Consider the following 16,932-nt stretch of genomic DNA (forward strand, 5'->3'; position numbering starts at 1 on the left):
ATCCTACGCTGTGCTCTCTGTGGGTTCAGTGACACGCGTACACCCCAGAACAGACAGGGCGCACCTAGGGAAAAGGCCCAAAGCACCCTGCAATTAGAATAAACTGGTGCCCCGACCCAAGGCGAGCTCTGGAACCACAGCGTTGCTGGCTGTGGCTGGGAAAGGTGAGCCAGCGGACCACGCAGCTCAAGTCCACAAACTTCACAGAGGCCAGGCTCAGGCTCCCCGTCAGGTGCCCAGGCTGCGGGCGCGCCGGGCCGTCTCTGTCGCCATCCAGAGGCGCGGCTCAGGCGCAGAAGCCCTCTGCCTGCCTCCCTTGCCAGTCCCGGGGCCCGCGCGGGATCCCTGCGGCGCCGGGCACGCGCGTCGGGCGCGCCCCTCGCCTCGGTGGCCAGCGCGCGAGCCCGGGCGCGCAGCGACACCCAGAGCCGCGGGGCCGACGTCCCCGGGCTCGGCGGGCGCGGGCGCGGGCGCGGCGCGGGGCGGGCCGGCGCGGGGCGCAGTGGGCCGGAGCCCGGGCGCGGCGGCGGCGGCGGCGGCGGCGGCGGCGGCGGAGGATGGCGCGCGCGGGGCCCGCACGTGGAGGCCGACGCGGGGGCGCGGGCAGGGCCGGCTGCTGAGACGCGCTGCTGCCCCCCGCGCGGGCGCCGCGGCTTCAATGGCGCCATCGCCCAGGACCAGCAGCCGGCAAGATGCGACCGCCCTGCCCAGCATGTCCTCAACTTTTTGGGCGTTCATGATCCTGGCCAGCCTGCTCATCGCCTACTGCAGTGAGTACCGCGCGGCCCGGGCCCCGCACAGCCCTTCGGCCCTTCAGCCCCTGCCCCGGCCCCGGCGGGGCGCCCCGGGGCCGCCCGGAGTCTGTACGGAGTTGCGAGCTCGGGGCGCGCCGTCCCCCGGGTCCCGGCCGGTCCTCCGCTGGGCCAGGAGGGCGAGAGTCCGCCCAGGCTACCGGCACTCGGGCACTTTGGAGGCGGGCGCCGCTGCCCGAGCCTCCGTCTCTGGACTCCGGGGCAGGGCCCGGGCGCCAGGCCCCGGGTGGCGCGGCGCGTCCCTGCAAGGCGATGCCCCGGGCTGCCTGGCGTGCTGCCGCCGCTCCTGGCCCAGGCCGGCGATCCGAGCCGAGCCGGCGATCCGAGCCGAGCCGAGCGCTCCGGAGGCGGCAGCAGGTCCGGGCGGCCGAGCAGCACTGATGGGGATGTCGGCGGAGCGCCCTGCCCAGCGCTTTCTGCCGGCGACGCTCCCGCCAGGGATGAAGGGGGACGCGGCGGCCGAGCCTGGAACGGGGCGTCTCGGGCAGGAGCGGGGCTCAGGCTCGGACGCATGGCTGGGGCTTCTGCTTTCCTGGGAAGCAGACTCGCTGGCGCTTTCTTGAAAAAGAGGAGAAGTGAGGGCTGGGGTGGCTGAAGGTGTCCGAGAACCTGAGCCGGAGACCCAGCGGGTCTTTCGCGGGGCGACGGGGCTGGGGGCTGGGGTGGCGCGGGCTTGTGGGCGTCCGGGGCACAGCTGGGGGCTGGGGTGGGTGTGGGGTGTCAGGGGAACGGGAACAGGCTCGGGGTCCGCTGGGGTGAGTCGGGCGTGGGCTGTGCCCTGGGCACAGGCTCCGGGCTGGGCGAATGAGGGGTGGTCGGAGTCCCGGGCACAGCCTGGGGACTGCAGTGGGGGTGGGTGATCAGTGCTCTGGGCGCACGTTCGCAGCTGGTTGGGGTGGGTGGGGAGAGGTCAGCGTCCAGGGCACAGGCTTGGCCCGGGATGGCGCGGGGTGGTCGGTTCCTCCGCCGGCCGCCTGGCTCAGGCTCCTGTCCCTTCCCATCCCAAAGGGAGGAAAGGACGGGTCAGGTGCTGGGGAACACCTGTCATGGAGAATTGCCATGGGCGCTGGAGGTGATGGAAAAATATGGATTCTTTACCAAAAAAAGAGGCCAGCGCGGAGCCTTGCTACCCCGCCACCACCTCACAGCGCGGGGCCTCCTCGCGCCCAGTCTGAGCCTCCGCCGTCCCCAAAATGAGGCTGCTGCGGGCCACGGAGCCCCGGGACAGCCCAGCCCGCCAGATCGCGAGGGAAACCCGGTGCCTGGAGCAGGAAATGTCCTACTTGCTTCAGCCAGGTTGTGCCTTTTCCTACAATTGCTGGCGACAGCTGGGGCACCGCGCCGGGAGGTGTCGCGGGGCGGGAGGATTCCCAGGGGCATCGTACCCTGGGCCGCCCAGACAGGCACCGCCACCCGGGGTGCAGACAGCGCGCCTCTCACACGGCGACCGCCGGCCTGGCTGCGGGGAGCGGGGTCTGGGGCGTTGAGCGACGTTTGTGCCCACTCCCCAGTTGCCCGCGGCCATCATCTCGAGCCCGCGGGTGGCATTCACGAATCCCGGAGCGGAGCCCCAGCGCCGCTTCCTTGGTGATGTGGAAAGGGTTAATGGCAGATAAACTCCCGCCACACCGAAACCAGCCATTTGAATGCACTTCCTACTGGCATCAAGGGAGGGGGCTCCTTGAGTGGTGTTTGGGAAGGGGACCATAGCGTCTTGAGCCCCCTGGGTGTAGTTCCTGGCTGACTCTGGCGACAGCGTGCTTGGGGCCAAGGCAGGCGAGAACCCCAACAGCAGGCTGGCTGGGAGGCAGCCCTCCAGGTGGGGAAAAGAGCAATTACTAATTGTTGTTAAGTACAGGACAACCAGCCTGTGGCTTCCACACTTCCCACCCCAGTGCTGGTCAGGGCCTCACGTTCCCACCTTCTCAGTGTGTAGCTTCTGCCCACTCCACCCTCTGCCCACTCGAGCCCCAAGGCCCCGTGGCTTGTGCTCCCTGACACTCACACCTCCGCGGGTCTGCCGCCTGCTCCAAGCTCCTGGAGTGTAGCGTCTGGGGCCTGCCAGGGGCTCAGACCAGCAATGACCCTGAGGCCCCTCTTACAATCAGACCCCTTAGGAAGCCACCTCAAATTCTGGAATCAGCTCTTCCAGCAGGACTAGGATGTTTGGTGAAAACGTTTTATCCAGAAGAGTAGAAATCACTAATAATAGGAGCTTGGGTTAACCACATTTTAGGCTTGTTTCCATCTCCATGTAGTGGAATAATTGACAATAAGATAACGTTTTTCGACACACCATTACCCCAGAAATGCACTTGGAGAAATTAAAACATTTCACTAAAATGCAGAATAGTCATAATAATAATTTATAGCTTGGAACTGCAGCCCTCCAGAAAAAAAATGCTTTTTTTTTCAGAATTGATAAAGCAAATGAAATGCAAATGAAATAGTTGCTATGATATCTGTTCTCTTTTCCAAATATATCTGGGATGGAGAAGAATACTTAGCATGCTTGTTTGTAAATTGTTTTTGTTATCAGTGAGGATTTTTATTACCCAAAATGTTTTTGTGTTATGGAGCAGATATATTTGTATTGTATTAATTAGGGAAACTGATAAGTATAATGCAGGATTCAATTATCCTGCCTATTAAACCTGTGCGTTTCTCTGCAGCACGGAAGGTACTTGCTTCCTGGCGCTGCTCAGAGAGCTGGATTATTTCTTGGCCTGGTTTTCAGTTTGGGGGTGGTCAGTCCTCTGTTCTTGGCCCCGGGAAGGACCTTCCTGCTTTGCAGTGGGCCGAGATCATATTTAAGGAGATGGGCTCCACCCTCTGGCTGGAGAAAGACCTGCAGTCCACCATGTAGGTTAGTTGCTATAGTGACACTGCCTTGTCGTTTTCTCCTGTTCGGGAAGAATTGCCCGGAAAAGCAGAAAGAGGAAGGGGGCCCTCGATAGCTTTCTGTAACATGCCTGCTCCGTCCTCTGTGTGCATCCTCTTGACAGCAGGCTGGGTTCTCGGTAAAGATTGGACCTGGAGGATGAGAAAGTTGAAACTCCTTCGTTCTGGCCTGGGGAAACCTCCGCCACTCTGGCTTAGAAAGAACTGATTCAGATCGTCTCTTTTGTAGCTCTGGAGCAGAGAGGTCAGCCTGGACTCGGGAGGAGTGGGACCGCTCTGGGCAACCATATGGGTGTGTGCACCATGCTCCTTGCCGAAGATGTGGTCCTTCCACACTGGCTTACGGCATGTTAACTGTAATGACAATGAGGAAGACGGAGGAAATGATGCGCCTGTGAATGCCTTACGACACCGAGCCTTGACGTGACACTCGTGTGCAATATTCAACTCAAAGGCAGAGGACACTGCTTTAGCGTAGATTCTGGGTTCCCTGTGCAGAAGGGCTTGGTGGACAGACATTCCTGGCATGTACACGGTGGGAGGAAACTGTATTTTAAAGGACCAGGGAGCCGTGTGGGGAAAGGCAATGGGTCTGTGTTTTTGACGTGGGTTTTTTTTCAAATAAATCCCATCAAAATTGAATTGTATGTTTAAGTTAAGTCTCACATCCTCAGCTGCAACTAGGAGAAGATGTTACAAACAACTTCAGAATTGTTTTTAATCCATTAGAATACTAACCGAGCGTAGGCTCTCTGATGTTGAATTTCCTTATAAATACAATTTATTGCATATTTAGGAGAGATTAGAATATGCCACTTTCCTGCTGTTCAAATTTTATTTCTGGGGTTCTTGAAGAAGTGAAATTGAAAGTACTGGAGGATTAATGAAGTGATGCCATTCAGGAGTTTATTTCTCATCTTGGCTTCTTCTTTTTTTTTTTTTTTTTCCTCCTACTGTGTTTTTGTTTGGTGAATTTCTGGCACGAGAAGATGGGCTGTTTGCTACATAAAGATAAGTTGACCTCTCGTTGTGGAATTTGTATCAGCCGAGGGTCAGCAAAGGAGAGGCGGTTTTCCCGGGAAGCATCATTCTCTGGGACGAAGAGCCCTGGGGGGAGGACCTTGTGGGGTTGTCCAGAACAGTGTCCTTCTTGACGACAGCGCTGAGTGCTGGCCAGCTGCCGGGCTGACTTGCGCTCCACTGTCCCCTCCTCTGAGTCCCGTCTGTTGTCCTTACCCCGAGATACTGCGATCATGCTGCAGGGAGAGTCCACACTCCTCCTGGATTCTCCCTGGCATGTCATTTCCTCGATGCCCGAGGACAGGACATCCACAGGAGGGGGCTGGCTGCGACCGCTCAGCGTGACGGTCTCCTGGCTGAATTCTGCCCTGGTATTCCCCGCTCGGGACCTGCCACTCGGCATCCCAGGAATGAAATATGTAGATCAACTTTTGTGGTGTGAAGTATGTTCAGGTGACTTTTATGGGCGTAATTATGGGAAAATGTTATGATAATGTGGCACTAGAAAAGGGAAGAAAAGCAAAACATTAAAATCCCCATTTCTTTATATAGCTTCGCATCTGCGCTGGTTTAGAAGGGCTCATTTTTGCATTAAAATGTGGTGCTCTGGAGTTAATGACCTCTACAGAATGCCACCTGTCACCGAGAGCACCCTGGGTGATGGCCGAGTGACAGGGAGGACCCTGATAAGGAGGACCTGGATCCGGCTTTCCCGTGTGCGAGTGGCTAGGATGCTGGAGTGAGAACTGTGGGGGAGAGGCCTGGGATCTGCTGGGTTTTATTTGTTTGGGGAATTGTCCCCGGCTGCCCTCTCAGGAGGCTGGGCTGGCACTTCAGGCTGATAGAGCCTGGCGATGTCCTTTCTAAAAGCTCCCTTGCATGCCGTTCACGGACCCTCCGAGCTGGAGTCTCGGGGTGCCAGGGCTGCCCCCCTGTTCCTGTGGCTGCTGTGAGGGCCCCTCCTTCTATCCTGGAGGGCTCTCTGGAGCCGCCTGAACGGCCGCTGGCTCCTCTCTCTCATCCCCTCTCCCCTGTGCACGTTTTCCAGATCTGGGCCCAGAGCGTGTGCTCGCTAAAACTCCCGGCAGGCAGCACAAGCTGTCTAGATGGCTAGGTTTTCCAGCAACGGCCGAGCAGCTGGCAGCAGATCTGGGCAACTATTCTCATCTCTCCTTCACCCAGGCGAATGTGGCGGAGGCTCCCTGAGGCTTTGTAATGCTTACTTATTTATTAAAATGGCTGGCAGGCGTTGAGGGTGGAATCAGTTTTGTCTCCAACTAGGTGAGCGGGACTCCCCTGCAATCCCTGGGCCTGGTGGCTCTCGGGAGGCCCAGTTGCAGGTTTGCGTGGCAGCAGCGTCCTCCAGAAGGGCAGATTTGGGCCTGGTGGGACAGTGGCCCCTATGCAGTCTCCCTGGGAGAGGCTTCACTTATCTCGCAGAGGTCTTGCGCCCCCCGTTCCTGACGCATCAGCTGCAGTGGGGTCAGCCTCCCCTGTGGAGGGACTGGCCTTGGTGGGGCCCCACCAGGGGAGCTGGCTTTCTTTCCACATGTATTGAATGAGGGAGGAGCAGTGGAGAGCCAGCCCCAGGCATTTCTGGAAGGCAGGAGTCCTGGCCTCCAGCTTATTCATGTGCTTAGGAATTAGGGAGCACTGAGGGCAGAGAAATGGGCAAGATGGTTGCCCTCCTGGGCTTGCCTTCCAGTGGGGACCGGACGGTCAGCACAAAAGGAAGGCACTGGAGGAGGGAGATGAGCAGCCCGGCCAGGCACCCGGTTCTGTGGGTTCTTTGCCCTCTCTGGTCTCAGCCTGCCCCAATTTCAGAATGGCTGGTGCCTCCCAGGGGTGGTAGGCTGCAGTGAGGGTCTGGCCCTGAAGCCCCCTTCCATCCCTGGAGCCTTCTTTTTTTACTGCCTGGCCTTCCCTTGGCCTCTGCACTGCAGGGTGACCTCACGGCCCTGTCCCTGTGCCCAGCCTGCCTGTGAGTCCTTCTCCAAATACGTCTTGCCGTCTTCCAGTCTGTCTGCACCGTCGTCACCTGAGGCCCTCCCGAGCACATCACCATCGTCCTCGGTGGTCCCTCTGTCTGCAGGCTGGCCACCCTGAGCCTCCACCCATGGCTCCCCTCAGAAAGAAAGCTCTGCACTGTCCACTCCTCACCATCTCTCACCATCTCCCCCCCTCACATCTCTCGGGGCCTCACAAAGCTGGATCTTTCCTGCCCGGTGGGACTGTCCATCGCTCTGGCCTGGCTTGGCGGAGTCCAGCCCCAAGGCCTCCACTGCAGGGCCTCCCTTGTAGGAACGAGGTGTGTGTGCATTCCCACCTGCACACCCTGGTCTCTCTTAATGTGATATTCCACCACCTGCCAGGTCCCCTTCACAGTGACGCTCTATAGTGCCACTGAACGTAGGAGGGAAACCCCCCACTGCTGGAGAACGCCTCCTCCAGGAAGCCTCTCTTGAACACACCGCCTCGTCTCCCTCTCCAGTGCTCATCGGGATGCCTGCTGTCAGGGCCCACTTCTCACCTCTATTTTAGGCTCTGAGCTCTGGGGCATGGCTTATTGCCCCCAGGGGATGGACTGATTCTCTGAGCCAATACTCATTGATCTGGGTGCCCAGGACAGTGAGCTGTGACTGGTGGGGGCTGAAAGTCTGGAAGCCAGGCCCAAGGATGAGGGGCTCCTCCGTATGATGGGCGGAGAGTCTGAAGGTCTGGAAGCCAAGCCTAAGGAGTGGGGGCTGCTCCAAATGATGGGGGGAGAGGCTGAAGGTCTAAGGTTAGGACCCAAGGACTGGGGGCTCCTCCAAATGATGGGGGGAGAAGCTGAAGTTCTGGAAGCCAGGCCCAAGGAGTGGGGGCTCCTCCAAATGACGGGGGAAGAGGCTGAAGGTCTGGGGGCAGGGCCCAAGGATGGGGGCTGGGCTGAAGAAGGGGGATGTGGCCAAAGGTCTCGGGGCGTGGCTGGAGAAATGTCCTCTGAAAAATGAAGGAGTTGCGGGATCCCCAAGGATGGATCTGGTTCTAACACTGTCTGATTAGAAAGAAAGAACAAGGAATGTGTGGACTCCCAGGGAAATGCACACTGTTTTAGAAAGCATCCCTTCCACTGTGGAGTAGAAAACCCTCGACTCTCCCAGGAGGCTCCCTCCTTTGCTTGGCTCCTACTGTGAAACCCCCCCATCCTCCTTGCCCTTGAGTGCTTCCTCCCCAGATCCCTCTTTTCAGGGTTTCCCCCTCAGCACTGTGCACATTTGGGGTCGGGTCACTCTCTGGGGTGGGGCCGTCCTGGGCACTGTGGGGTGTTGGGCAGCATCCCTGATCCCCGCCCACTTGATGCCAGGAACCCCCACCCCCCACGAGTGCGACAACCAAGGATGTCTTCAGACCTTGCAGTGTGGCTCCTCGGGGCAGAATTGTCACCCCCGTTGGACCCTTGCTTTAGTCTGTGGGTCTCCAGTCAACCTAGTTGCGCTGGCATTTCCTGGTTTCCTGGGGCTCAGTGCCAAAGGGGTGGCAAGCCCATGACCTTTTCTGTAACTGAATGGCCAGCCCAGGGATGGAGGACATTCAGCCCAGATGCCACCCCAGCAGGCATAGTCTACCCCCTCTGCTCAGGCTCCTCCAGCCCCCCTGACTGAGCTGCTGGAACGGCTGCTCTGGAGAGGAAGTGGCTCTGCCTTCCACGCGCTTCTGTTTCTGGAGCTCGGGACCTGCGTGGGTTCTCAAGTTGCTTGCAGTCTCTTCTCTGCATCTTTGTCTCTGCGTATCTCACGGGTGACTGTGTAGCTGATGATAATAAAGCCATTTAGAGGCCACCTCCCGCCACCCTCGTTGGGAGCTGGGACTCTGGTGTTTCCAGCCGCGGCTTCCTCTCTGGGTTTGACGGTGGAGACAGACCTTCCCTCCCTGGTCCTCACGCTCCCATGAGTGGGCATGAGAGTCACTGGGTGCACCTGCGTGGGCTGGGCTGCTGTCTGTGTGGGTGCAGCCTGTGAAGGTGCACATTTGGGTGTGTCACACAGCGCTTTTGCAAACACACACACACGCACACTCCCCCTACCTGCGCGGGGCTCCCTGCTGCCCCAGACCCAGCCTGCACAGCGCTTTCCACTCTCAGACTCGGTGTGTCATAAACCAAACCCATCCTCACCTCCAAAGTCAGGGATCCTGGGAGCCTCCATACACGGTAAGGCGGGTGGAGGGTAAGACTTGACTAGTCCTAAAGGCTTTCCTCACCAGTCAGTTCTTACCCAGAGAGGTGGAGGCAGAGGCTCCTCCCCTCCCCCTGCGTGGGCTACTTCCATGGCTGCTGTGCCTGCAAGCTGTGTCTGTGTTGCTGTGCACATGTGTGTGTACATACCACAGACAAGCATCCTACACCTCTCTTTTTTGAGTCTCCATTTCTCCACCTGGAATTGATGGTGCTAATTGTCCTGCCAGGCCCGAGATTTCATGACCCTGAGGTTGGAGCTGAGTCTCATGGGTCTGCAGGGTTCTGGATCTGCTGTCCTAGGATCATGGTCGAGGCCACAGACGGCAGCGCAGGTTCCCGGGGCCTGAGCCCCTCCCCGTCCCTCTGACACCAGGTTATAGTGATGGCTGTTTGCTTTCTGCTCCAGCTCCGTGGCCTGAAGAACCAGTGGGATTTTGCTGTAGTTCACACTGTGAAGTTGGAACATGCTGGACAAACACCTCGAGTGTGCTTGCAAACCAGGGGCCAGTCACTCGGGTCACCTGGAGCCAGTGAGCTCAGCTGGGACTGATGCCCGTGTACTGCTGAGCGCACAGCTTGTGGCCTCTTTGGGACCTGAGACCCTCCTTATGGAGCAGGGACTGCAGGACGGGCAGGCTGCTGCACCTGCTCTGCCCTGGCGGGGTTGGAGACAAGCCCTGTGAAACGGTCCCTGACACTCAGCAGGTGCGTCATGACGGCTCCTCCCACAGCCATGTCACTAACTGAGAAGTGGCTCATCCAGGATCCAGCTCCTAGTAACTCCGGGGGCCGCGTTCCACCTCCCTGCGATCCCTTCCCTGGCTGACATCCCTGCCTGTCCCAGAAGCCAACCTGCCACAGCTGCCCCGGGGCTCCCACCATGCAGACAGGGCTGGGGGACGCCAGGAGGTGGGCCTGGGCTGGCAGGTCTGCCCAAGGGGTGGCTGGTGCCTGTGTTTGCTGTTCACCTGGAAGGATGGAAGGAGGAGGAGGACTGGGGGTGCATGCTTGGGCTCCTGGCAGGGGAACAGCCCAGAAGGTCCAGCCTCTCCGTTCTGTCCCAAAGGCCCCCTCCTTAAGTGTCACTGTCACTCTGACCCCATCACCTCTGTCCAGGGCTCCCGGGCTGCAGACCAGCCAGCCAGGCCCTCCTGGGGCATCCAGCCCTGCCTCCCTCCCCAGTCCCTGTCCTTGCACTCGCCCTCCAGACCTTCTGAGTTCTGTCTCGCGCCAGCCGCCTGGATTGCTCTGCCCCGTCCTGGTGAGCCCCTCCCCGCACTTGCAGGACTCAGCCCACATTCCGGAAGGGTGAATTGCTGTGGAGGAAAGGCGTTGGTTGATTAGACAGGGGCCTTCCGTCCTCGGCACCGTGGCCCTGGGCCTACCCTCATGGCCTCATGTGTGCCAGGCCCGGCTCCTGCCCCGGCTGTGAGAGACCCCAGGCCTGTGCACCTCTTGCTTCTCCGTGCATTTTTCTGCACTTGTGCTCAGTTCCAGCACCCTTGATACAAGATCCAGCAGCTGGGTATAGTCAGTTAATGCAGCTAGAATGAAGACAGCCCCGAAAAGGGATTCCTGGGGGTGCCCAGGGGGAGGCAGGACAGACATGGGATCCAGGTGGAGACAGCCGCTTCCTAGAGAGCTGGACTCTGCTGACCTTGCTCTTTTATCCCTGAGCAGATCGTCTCCGGGATGCCGGAGGTGTCCAATGGCAGGGTGGTCCAGGGCAGCACCTCTCAGGGTCCAGGTGTGGGCAGTGCGCAGCACAAGGCTGTGGCTGGAGAGGGTCAGGTGCCCTCAGCACATCAGAGGTGCAGATGAACACTTGTTGGGGAAGGAGGGCCTCTCCCTCCCCACCCAGGAGGCCTCCCGGGCCCTGGAAAATCTAACGGGGTGGCCAGTGGAGCCTGACCAGTCACTGGGCTGCAAACATGAGTGGTGTCCCCAGGTGGGGCACGCTTGGTCCTGATAGGGCAACGGGAGCCCAGGTGGGGCTGGGAGCCTCCAAGGGCCTCATTTCTCCACTCTGGAGGCTCTAACATGAGGGCTGGGCCAGGGGGTGAGTGTGGCCACCTTCTCTGCGCCCCTCTCTGTGGACCTGTCCAGGGTGGGGCGATGGTGCCTACCCCCCTCCCCCCTGAGCACAGCACCCCAGGTTTATTGATGGCATCAGAATGGCTTTCCAAGAGAAGGGGCAGAGTGGAGTCACTGTGGAGGTGGGGGTAACCAGGTTCCTGAACCTTGCAGGACACCGCTCACACCTGGTCCCACCTGCCTTGTCTTCCTGTCCTGAGCCTCAAGTGAGAGGGGCTGGTTAGTCCATCAGGGTGGGCTCTCCCAGGGTCCGTGCCGACAGCCCGTGATGGGCGGTTTCTCCTCATCTGCTGCCAGGGTTTCTCTGATGTTTAGGAAGATCTGTGCCTGTATCAGGCTGATGAACGACTCTGAGTTGACTTACCTGTTTTTGAAATCCACTGGGTAACGAGAGGATGGAGGTATCTTCCTGGCCTGGCCAACCTGGTGGGAAATGAGCCCCCGGGAGCTGTGCTGAGCTCCTCAGGCTCCTGACAGACACAGGACGTTGGGAGAGAAGTGCACCTGCCGTCTTTTCAAGATCTGATGCACATTTGATCATAGTGAACGTTGAGGGAGGTTGTTTTAAAGCACGCCCAGGGCCTGAAGCCTCATGTGTCATTTGGGGGGGATTTGCGCAGTTCTCTGGAGAGCTTTCATGTTACGAATTTTTCGCAGTTAAAATGCTAACACCTCCGAAGCCGTCTTAAATGCCGCTGGACTCTCCGGAGTGGCCTCTCTTTTGAGAAGACACTTTGGCTCTGTTTTTAAGTTATTTTTCTCCTGTAGCCTTCCATTACGTGAGAGCACTTCCCCGAGTGTAGCTAAATACCATTAATGGGCCGTATGGGACTCGCGTTAATTAATTGATGCTAATTTATGTTCCTGGGCCGCGGCACTGCAGTGGCTAAAGGAGGCCGGCCGTGGAGCCACCCGGGGTCCCTCTGTGCTCTTCTGCGTAGTTGATCCTATCTCCTCTTCCCTGGCTCATTTCGGGGGGCTCTGCCATCGAAGGAATGAGCTGTGTCGGGAGAGACAGGGTGCTCCCCTGTGCTGGGTGTTGGGGGACCCCTCACATCCCTTGAGCCTTGAGGTCACACACGTTCACAAGCTGGAGAGGGCTGGCTCCCGGAGCACGTCTGCCCAGAAAGCTGAGGCTTCTAGAAGGAGCTCTTAGCTTCCCCTGGAAGGGTCACTTGGAGAATGGGATGCACGCAGTTCATTGATTGAACCCATGGGAGTTATGGAAACACTGGAGTGCCAGGGTGCAGGGGACCACCATGCTGTTGACCCCTGGTGTCCTGGTTGACCCCAACCATGTGGATTCCTCACAAAGTTCCCAACACCCGGACCCAGAGCAGACGTGGATCCATGAACTTGTGACGGTGTCTGAACCCCACGGCTGTGAGATGAGAGCTCCCCAAACCAAGAGCAGAACTTACTACCAAAAGCACAGGGGACACTGGGAGTGGGGGGTGGGGGCCGATGGCTTCTGAGGTCTGTCTCGGCCCCTTTAGGCTTGTGAGACACCGCCACGGTCACGTTACAAACCACACGCCTCTTTAAAAAGACTTCGCTTTAATCAAAATTGGTGTTTTGTTGTAAACAGAAATGCATTTGCCAAATGTGCTCAGTGTTGGGTCTCTTCTTGCTTCCGTCTTCATCTTGAGGCTCCAGGGTGAAAAGAGAGGCAGGTTCTAGAGTCAAGAGCCGCGTGAAGCCCTCGCAGTATGGCCAGGTGGCCACTGGCTGCCTCCAGCTCTGGAGCCCTTGCTGTGAAGATGGTGGCTGAGCAGCAGCTGGCACTGTCCTCGAGGAGGCAGTGAAAGACGCTCAGAACCCCCTCACTCTCTCCCGTGGTTGTGGTTTCTGTCTGCTACACCTGGGACACGGCCAGGACACCGGAGATGAGGGCTTCTTTGTCCTGACCTTTTCTGAGCACCCTGTTGTCTGTGCTCTCCAGGAAGGCATCCCAGCACTGCTCAGGAGGACACTTGAGCTCCTCCAGAAAGGTGGGGCCTCTCACCCTATCCTTCCGCCTCCATGCTGTGTGGGTCGTGTGTTTACTCTGGGCTCTGTTCCTCTCGGAGGCTGGGGCCGAGGCTTCCCCATCGTCCTGCTTTCCACTTACGCTGGTCAGAGGTCTGCAGAGAGCAGGTACGAAGACAGGTTAATCCAGATTGGCCACCATTGTCAATCATTTACACTTGAGTATGAGTGAGGCTCTGAAGCTGATTTGCCTGACAGGGGGTGGTGTGGAAATAGGGCCCCACCCTGTTCGCCTTTGGCTCTGAAGACTAGCTGTGCACCTGTGCGGTGCAAGGGCCTTAGCAACTCCTAACCCACTACCTCTGCAGGAGGAGACTGGGCTCCTCCAAGGTCCTCAGGGGTCCTCATGGTCACTCCTTGCCCTTTGGCTCCAGCTGTAGCCCAGACGAAGACCGTTTGCCCCAGGTCTCCCCTCTGGGGCTCCTCATGCTCCATTTCCACCTAGAGCCCTTGCTAAGTTCCCGAATCCTGCTGCCTGCAGCCAGACTCCAGGGTCACATTGCTGGCAGAGTCCCGTGCTCTCGGGCTTTTGGTGACAGGCTGGATCCGATGCCCAGAGGGACACGTGTGGCCGCCCTACCAGTGCTCTGGGAACCCCGACGCGAGGCTTGCCCATGTGGTCAAGCTTCCCCACCCCGCGTGGCAGTTGTTGGAAAGGTGTGTGCTGGCACAGCTGACCCCTTAGCTACGATCCTGTGGATCCGCATGGAGCGAGCGCCGGGCACGCCGTGTCCGTTTGTCTGTGGATCCTCAAAACAGCACTCAGAGGTGGGCGCTCAGAGGTGGACGCTCAGAAGTGGATGCTCAGAGGTGGACGCTCAGAGCTGGATGCCTTTGTTCTCCTCGCCTGAGAGGAAAGCGAGGCTCCGGGAAGGTGAGGGAGGACCCCGGGGGCCCTTGGCAGGTGGCGGCAGAGCAGGACCCCCATTCCCGAGCCTGTGCTCCTGCCCCATGGCCTCAGACCCCTGGGCTGCTGGTTCTCCCAGGTTCTGGGCTGTCGGCTGCAGCTCCGTCCAGCAGAAGGTTCTGCAGCAGGACCAGTGCGAGGCCCGCCAGGCCCGGGTGTTCTCTGCCTTGATGAGCCATCCCAAAATGCTCTGAGTGTCTTCCTGAGGCCAAGTGGGGACACAGCGCTGAGGGATCCAACCTGGAACCTTCTTCTGGGGCCTCAGCCCGGTCACCTGAGGGACTTGGGTGGCTCGGAAGGAGCCCTGTGATGGGACACGAGGCCCTCTTTGGGGGCAGCTGGGGACCGACTGGGCCCACTGCTGAGATGTCAGGGGCAGGCGGCTCTCTGACTCCTTGGTCTCCCCGAGATGGGAGGAGCCCGCTGACCCGTCGCTCTCATCTCCAAGTGCACTTCCCGTCACCGTTTTTAAAAAGTGAGGGACGAGAGAGGGAGAGGGCTCAGCGAGGTGCCCACTGGGACCCACTGGAACCCCTCTGACAGCTCCCCCAGCGACAAAGCAAGATGAACTGGCCCTGGGGGCTCCCACTTGGCTCCCTACCTGGCCACGGAAACTCCTCCTTCCTTGTCTCAGTGCCGCCCTGTCCCCCAGCCCGGGAGGGTGCGCCTCTCCCCAGTGTCTGGGCGCCCACCACCCTCCCTCCTGCCCCAGCCTGCTCTGTGGAGCCAGCTCCCACCTTTGGGGAGCACCCTGGGGTGGGAGGGCAGGAAGGGGCCCTGTCCCACTGTCTCAGCCAGGGAACACCGGGCACCTGCTCAGGGGGTGGCCTTGGGGTCCGGACCGTGGGAAGAGGGGGGCCTGGAGGTTATCATCACGAGGAGCGCATGGTTGGGCTCCTCCGGCCTTGCGGGCAGTCCACAGACAGGCCTCAGCTGCCATGGCCGAGACTGTTCCTCACCCCTGCTCCCTGTCAGACCAGGAGCCCTGGAATGAAATGGCCGGGACCAGGGTGCCCTGGAGCGCAGACCGCCTGCCGGGGACCCGTTGCTCCATGTGGATGTTTTGCAGAGAACTCCACCGGGTACAATGAGCCCTGGCTTCTGTTTTGAAGCCACAGCCTTCAACTCCCCCATGCGGTCAACGCCTAAAGGAGGAGGTCGTAAGAAGGAGGGGCCGCAGAGGTCCTTCTGGGAAAGCGAGTTGGCATCCCTGCCTTCTGGTAGGAGCAGAGTGGGGAGCTTCGGTGGACGTGTCCCCACACGGGAGCAGGCTGGGGGCCATCATGGGAGTGGGGACCTCCTGGGGAGGGGAGAGGTGGCTGGGCTGGGGCTGCGGGCGGCCTGAGCTGGGGGGCCGAGAAAAGGGAGCAAACTCAATGCCTGCCCACCAAGGGGGTCCTCGCTCGCTGGACCCCCAAGCCAGAGCCGTGCCCCTCCCCCGGAGATCTCAGAGCTTTAGAGTCCCCCGAGACGTGACATCCTTGCTGCCGCTTCTCGTTCCCTCTAATTACACAATGTGTATTTGTTGTAAAAGTGTGGAAATAGTGGCACAGAGGAAAATAACAACCACGTGTGCTCTTCCGGCTCGGCGGTCCCCTGGTCGGCTGCCGGCTTCCCCTCTCCTTGCACCTCACCCTTGGTGCGTGTGTTTGCACACGGTTGGGCCGTACCGTTTGCAAACATTCTTCTAATGCAGCCGTGTGTGGGACCCGCCTCCCGGCACAGGGACCTTCTGCAGCAGGGGATGCTGCAGCCGCACGGCGGAAGATGGGACTCTGCCCAGGGAGCATCCTTCATCCCTCCAGTTGGGTTAGTTTGGTCCTGCTCATTTCCCTCAGGGCGCTGGGTGGGCAGGGGCGAGGACCGGGCACCTTCCTGTGTGGCATTCAGGACAAATCTGTCAGGCTGTGTCGGGTTTATTGTTTGGGAAGAAGGGCACGGGGTCTCACAGCCCACTGGCTGAGAACGGTGCAGCCCTGGGAGAGAGCACAGGGTTTCAGGGGGCCGGGAGCATCACCACCCTGGCTCCACCAGCAACGGAGCGGATGCAGGCAGTGGGGGCAGGAAAGCGGGCGAGCGCATTTCTGAGCCTGAACGCAGTGCAGTGGCTGTTCCCAGTGTCCCCAGTTGGCCTCGGCAGGAAAGTGCCCTGCGCAGGGGAGTGCTCCCCGAATCATGGAGACCACTGCAGGATCATGGCAGGCTCCTCCCAGCCTACAGCTGGTGGGTGGGCCCAAGGGTCTGTATTGGGGTGACTTTCAGGGGCTTGGGTGCCTCCCAAACCTCACCCCATCCCGAGCCTCCTCTGATCTCCCCTGCGTGGAGCTCGCTGTGCAGGGCCATCAAGGGCACCACCCCTCACTGGTGTGTCTGTCTGCAGGTCGGTCACATGTCCTTTACCTTTGGGATTGAATTGGTTGCATCTGGAAGGCCCGGATGCCCAGGGATCCATCTGTCCACACAAAAGTCTGTAGCCCCTGCAGAGAGGAAGTTTCTTGAGCCACTGCTGGGGGCCAGGCAGGTGCCAGGCACTGCACAAACTTCACCACACAGGACCCTCCCAGTGGGAAGGAGGTGGGCAGTAGGATCCTCTTTTTATAGAAGAAGAAGACGAGGGTCTCAGAGGCCCACAGTGGCTCCTTGTTTTACCCAGGTATGGTGAGGCTGGGATTTGGGCACACATCTGCCAGACTCCTGGGCTCTGGATCTTGTCATCAAATGGTGTGAAATGCCTCCTGCCCCATGAAGGTGTGGAGCGGGTGGTCACTGGCCGGGCAGCACACCGCAGAGAGCACCGCCACCAGCCTGCGTTGATATCTATCCAGGGACCAGTGACAAGAGTCCACCTGAAGGCATCCTGGCAGCGTTGGCAGTTGGCACCACCATCTGCCGAATGTCACCATAAATGCCGTGCCCCGTGCAGTCAGTGCTGTTGCCTGCGGGTCGGCGCC

The 16,932-nt window shown here is 59.6% G+C and overlaps 1 protein-coding gene across 1 annotated transcript in view; it reads left to right on the top strand.

The window, feature by feature from the left end:
• Window positions 1-513: 513 nt before the first annotated feature.
• The window catches only part of TAFA5 (TAFA chemokine like family member 5), a 248,878-nt gene continuing 232,459 nt past the window's right edge, over window positions 514-16,932 (top strand). Inside the window, exon 1 of the mRNA XM_070600655.1 lies at window positions 514-770. Coding sequence (XP_070456756.1) covers window positions 659-770 — 112 coding nt within the window. The 5' untranslated portion in view covers window positions 514-658. The remainder of the gene's footprint in view (window positions 771-16,932) is intronic.

Source organism: Equus przewalskii, chromosome 29 (genome assembly GCF_037783145.1).
Source record: "Equus przewalskii isolate Varuska chromosome 29, EquPr2, whole genome shotgun sequence".
Classification (NCBI taxonomy): domain Eukaryota; kingdom Metazoa; phylum Chordata; class Mammalia; order Perissodactyla; family Equidae; genus Equus; species Equus przewalskii.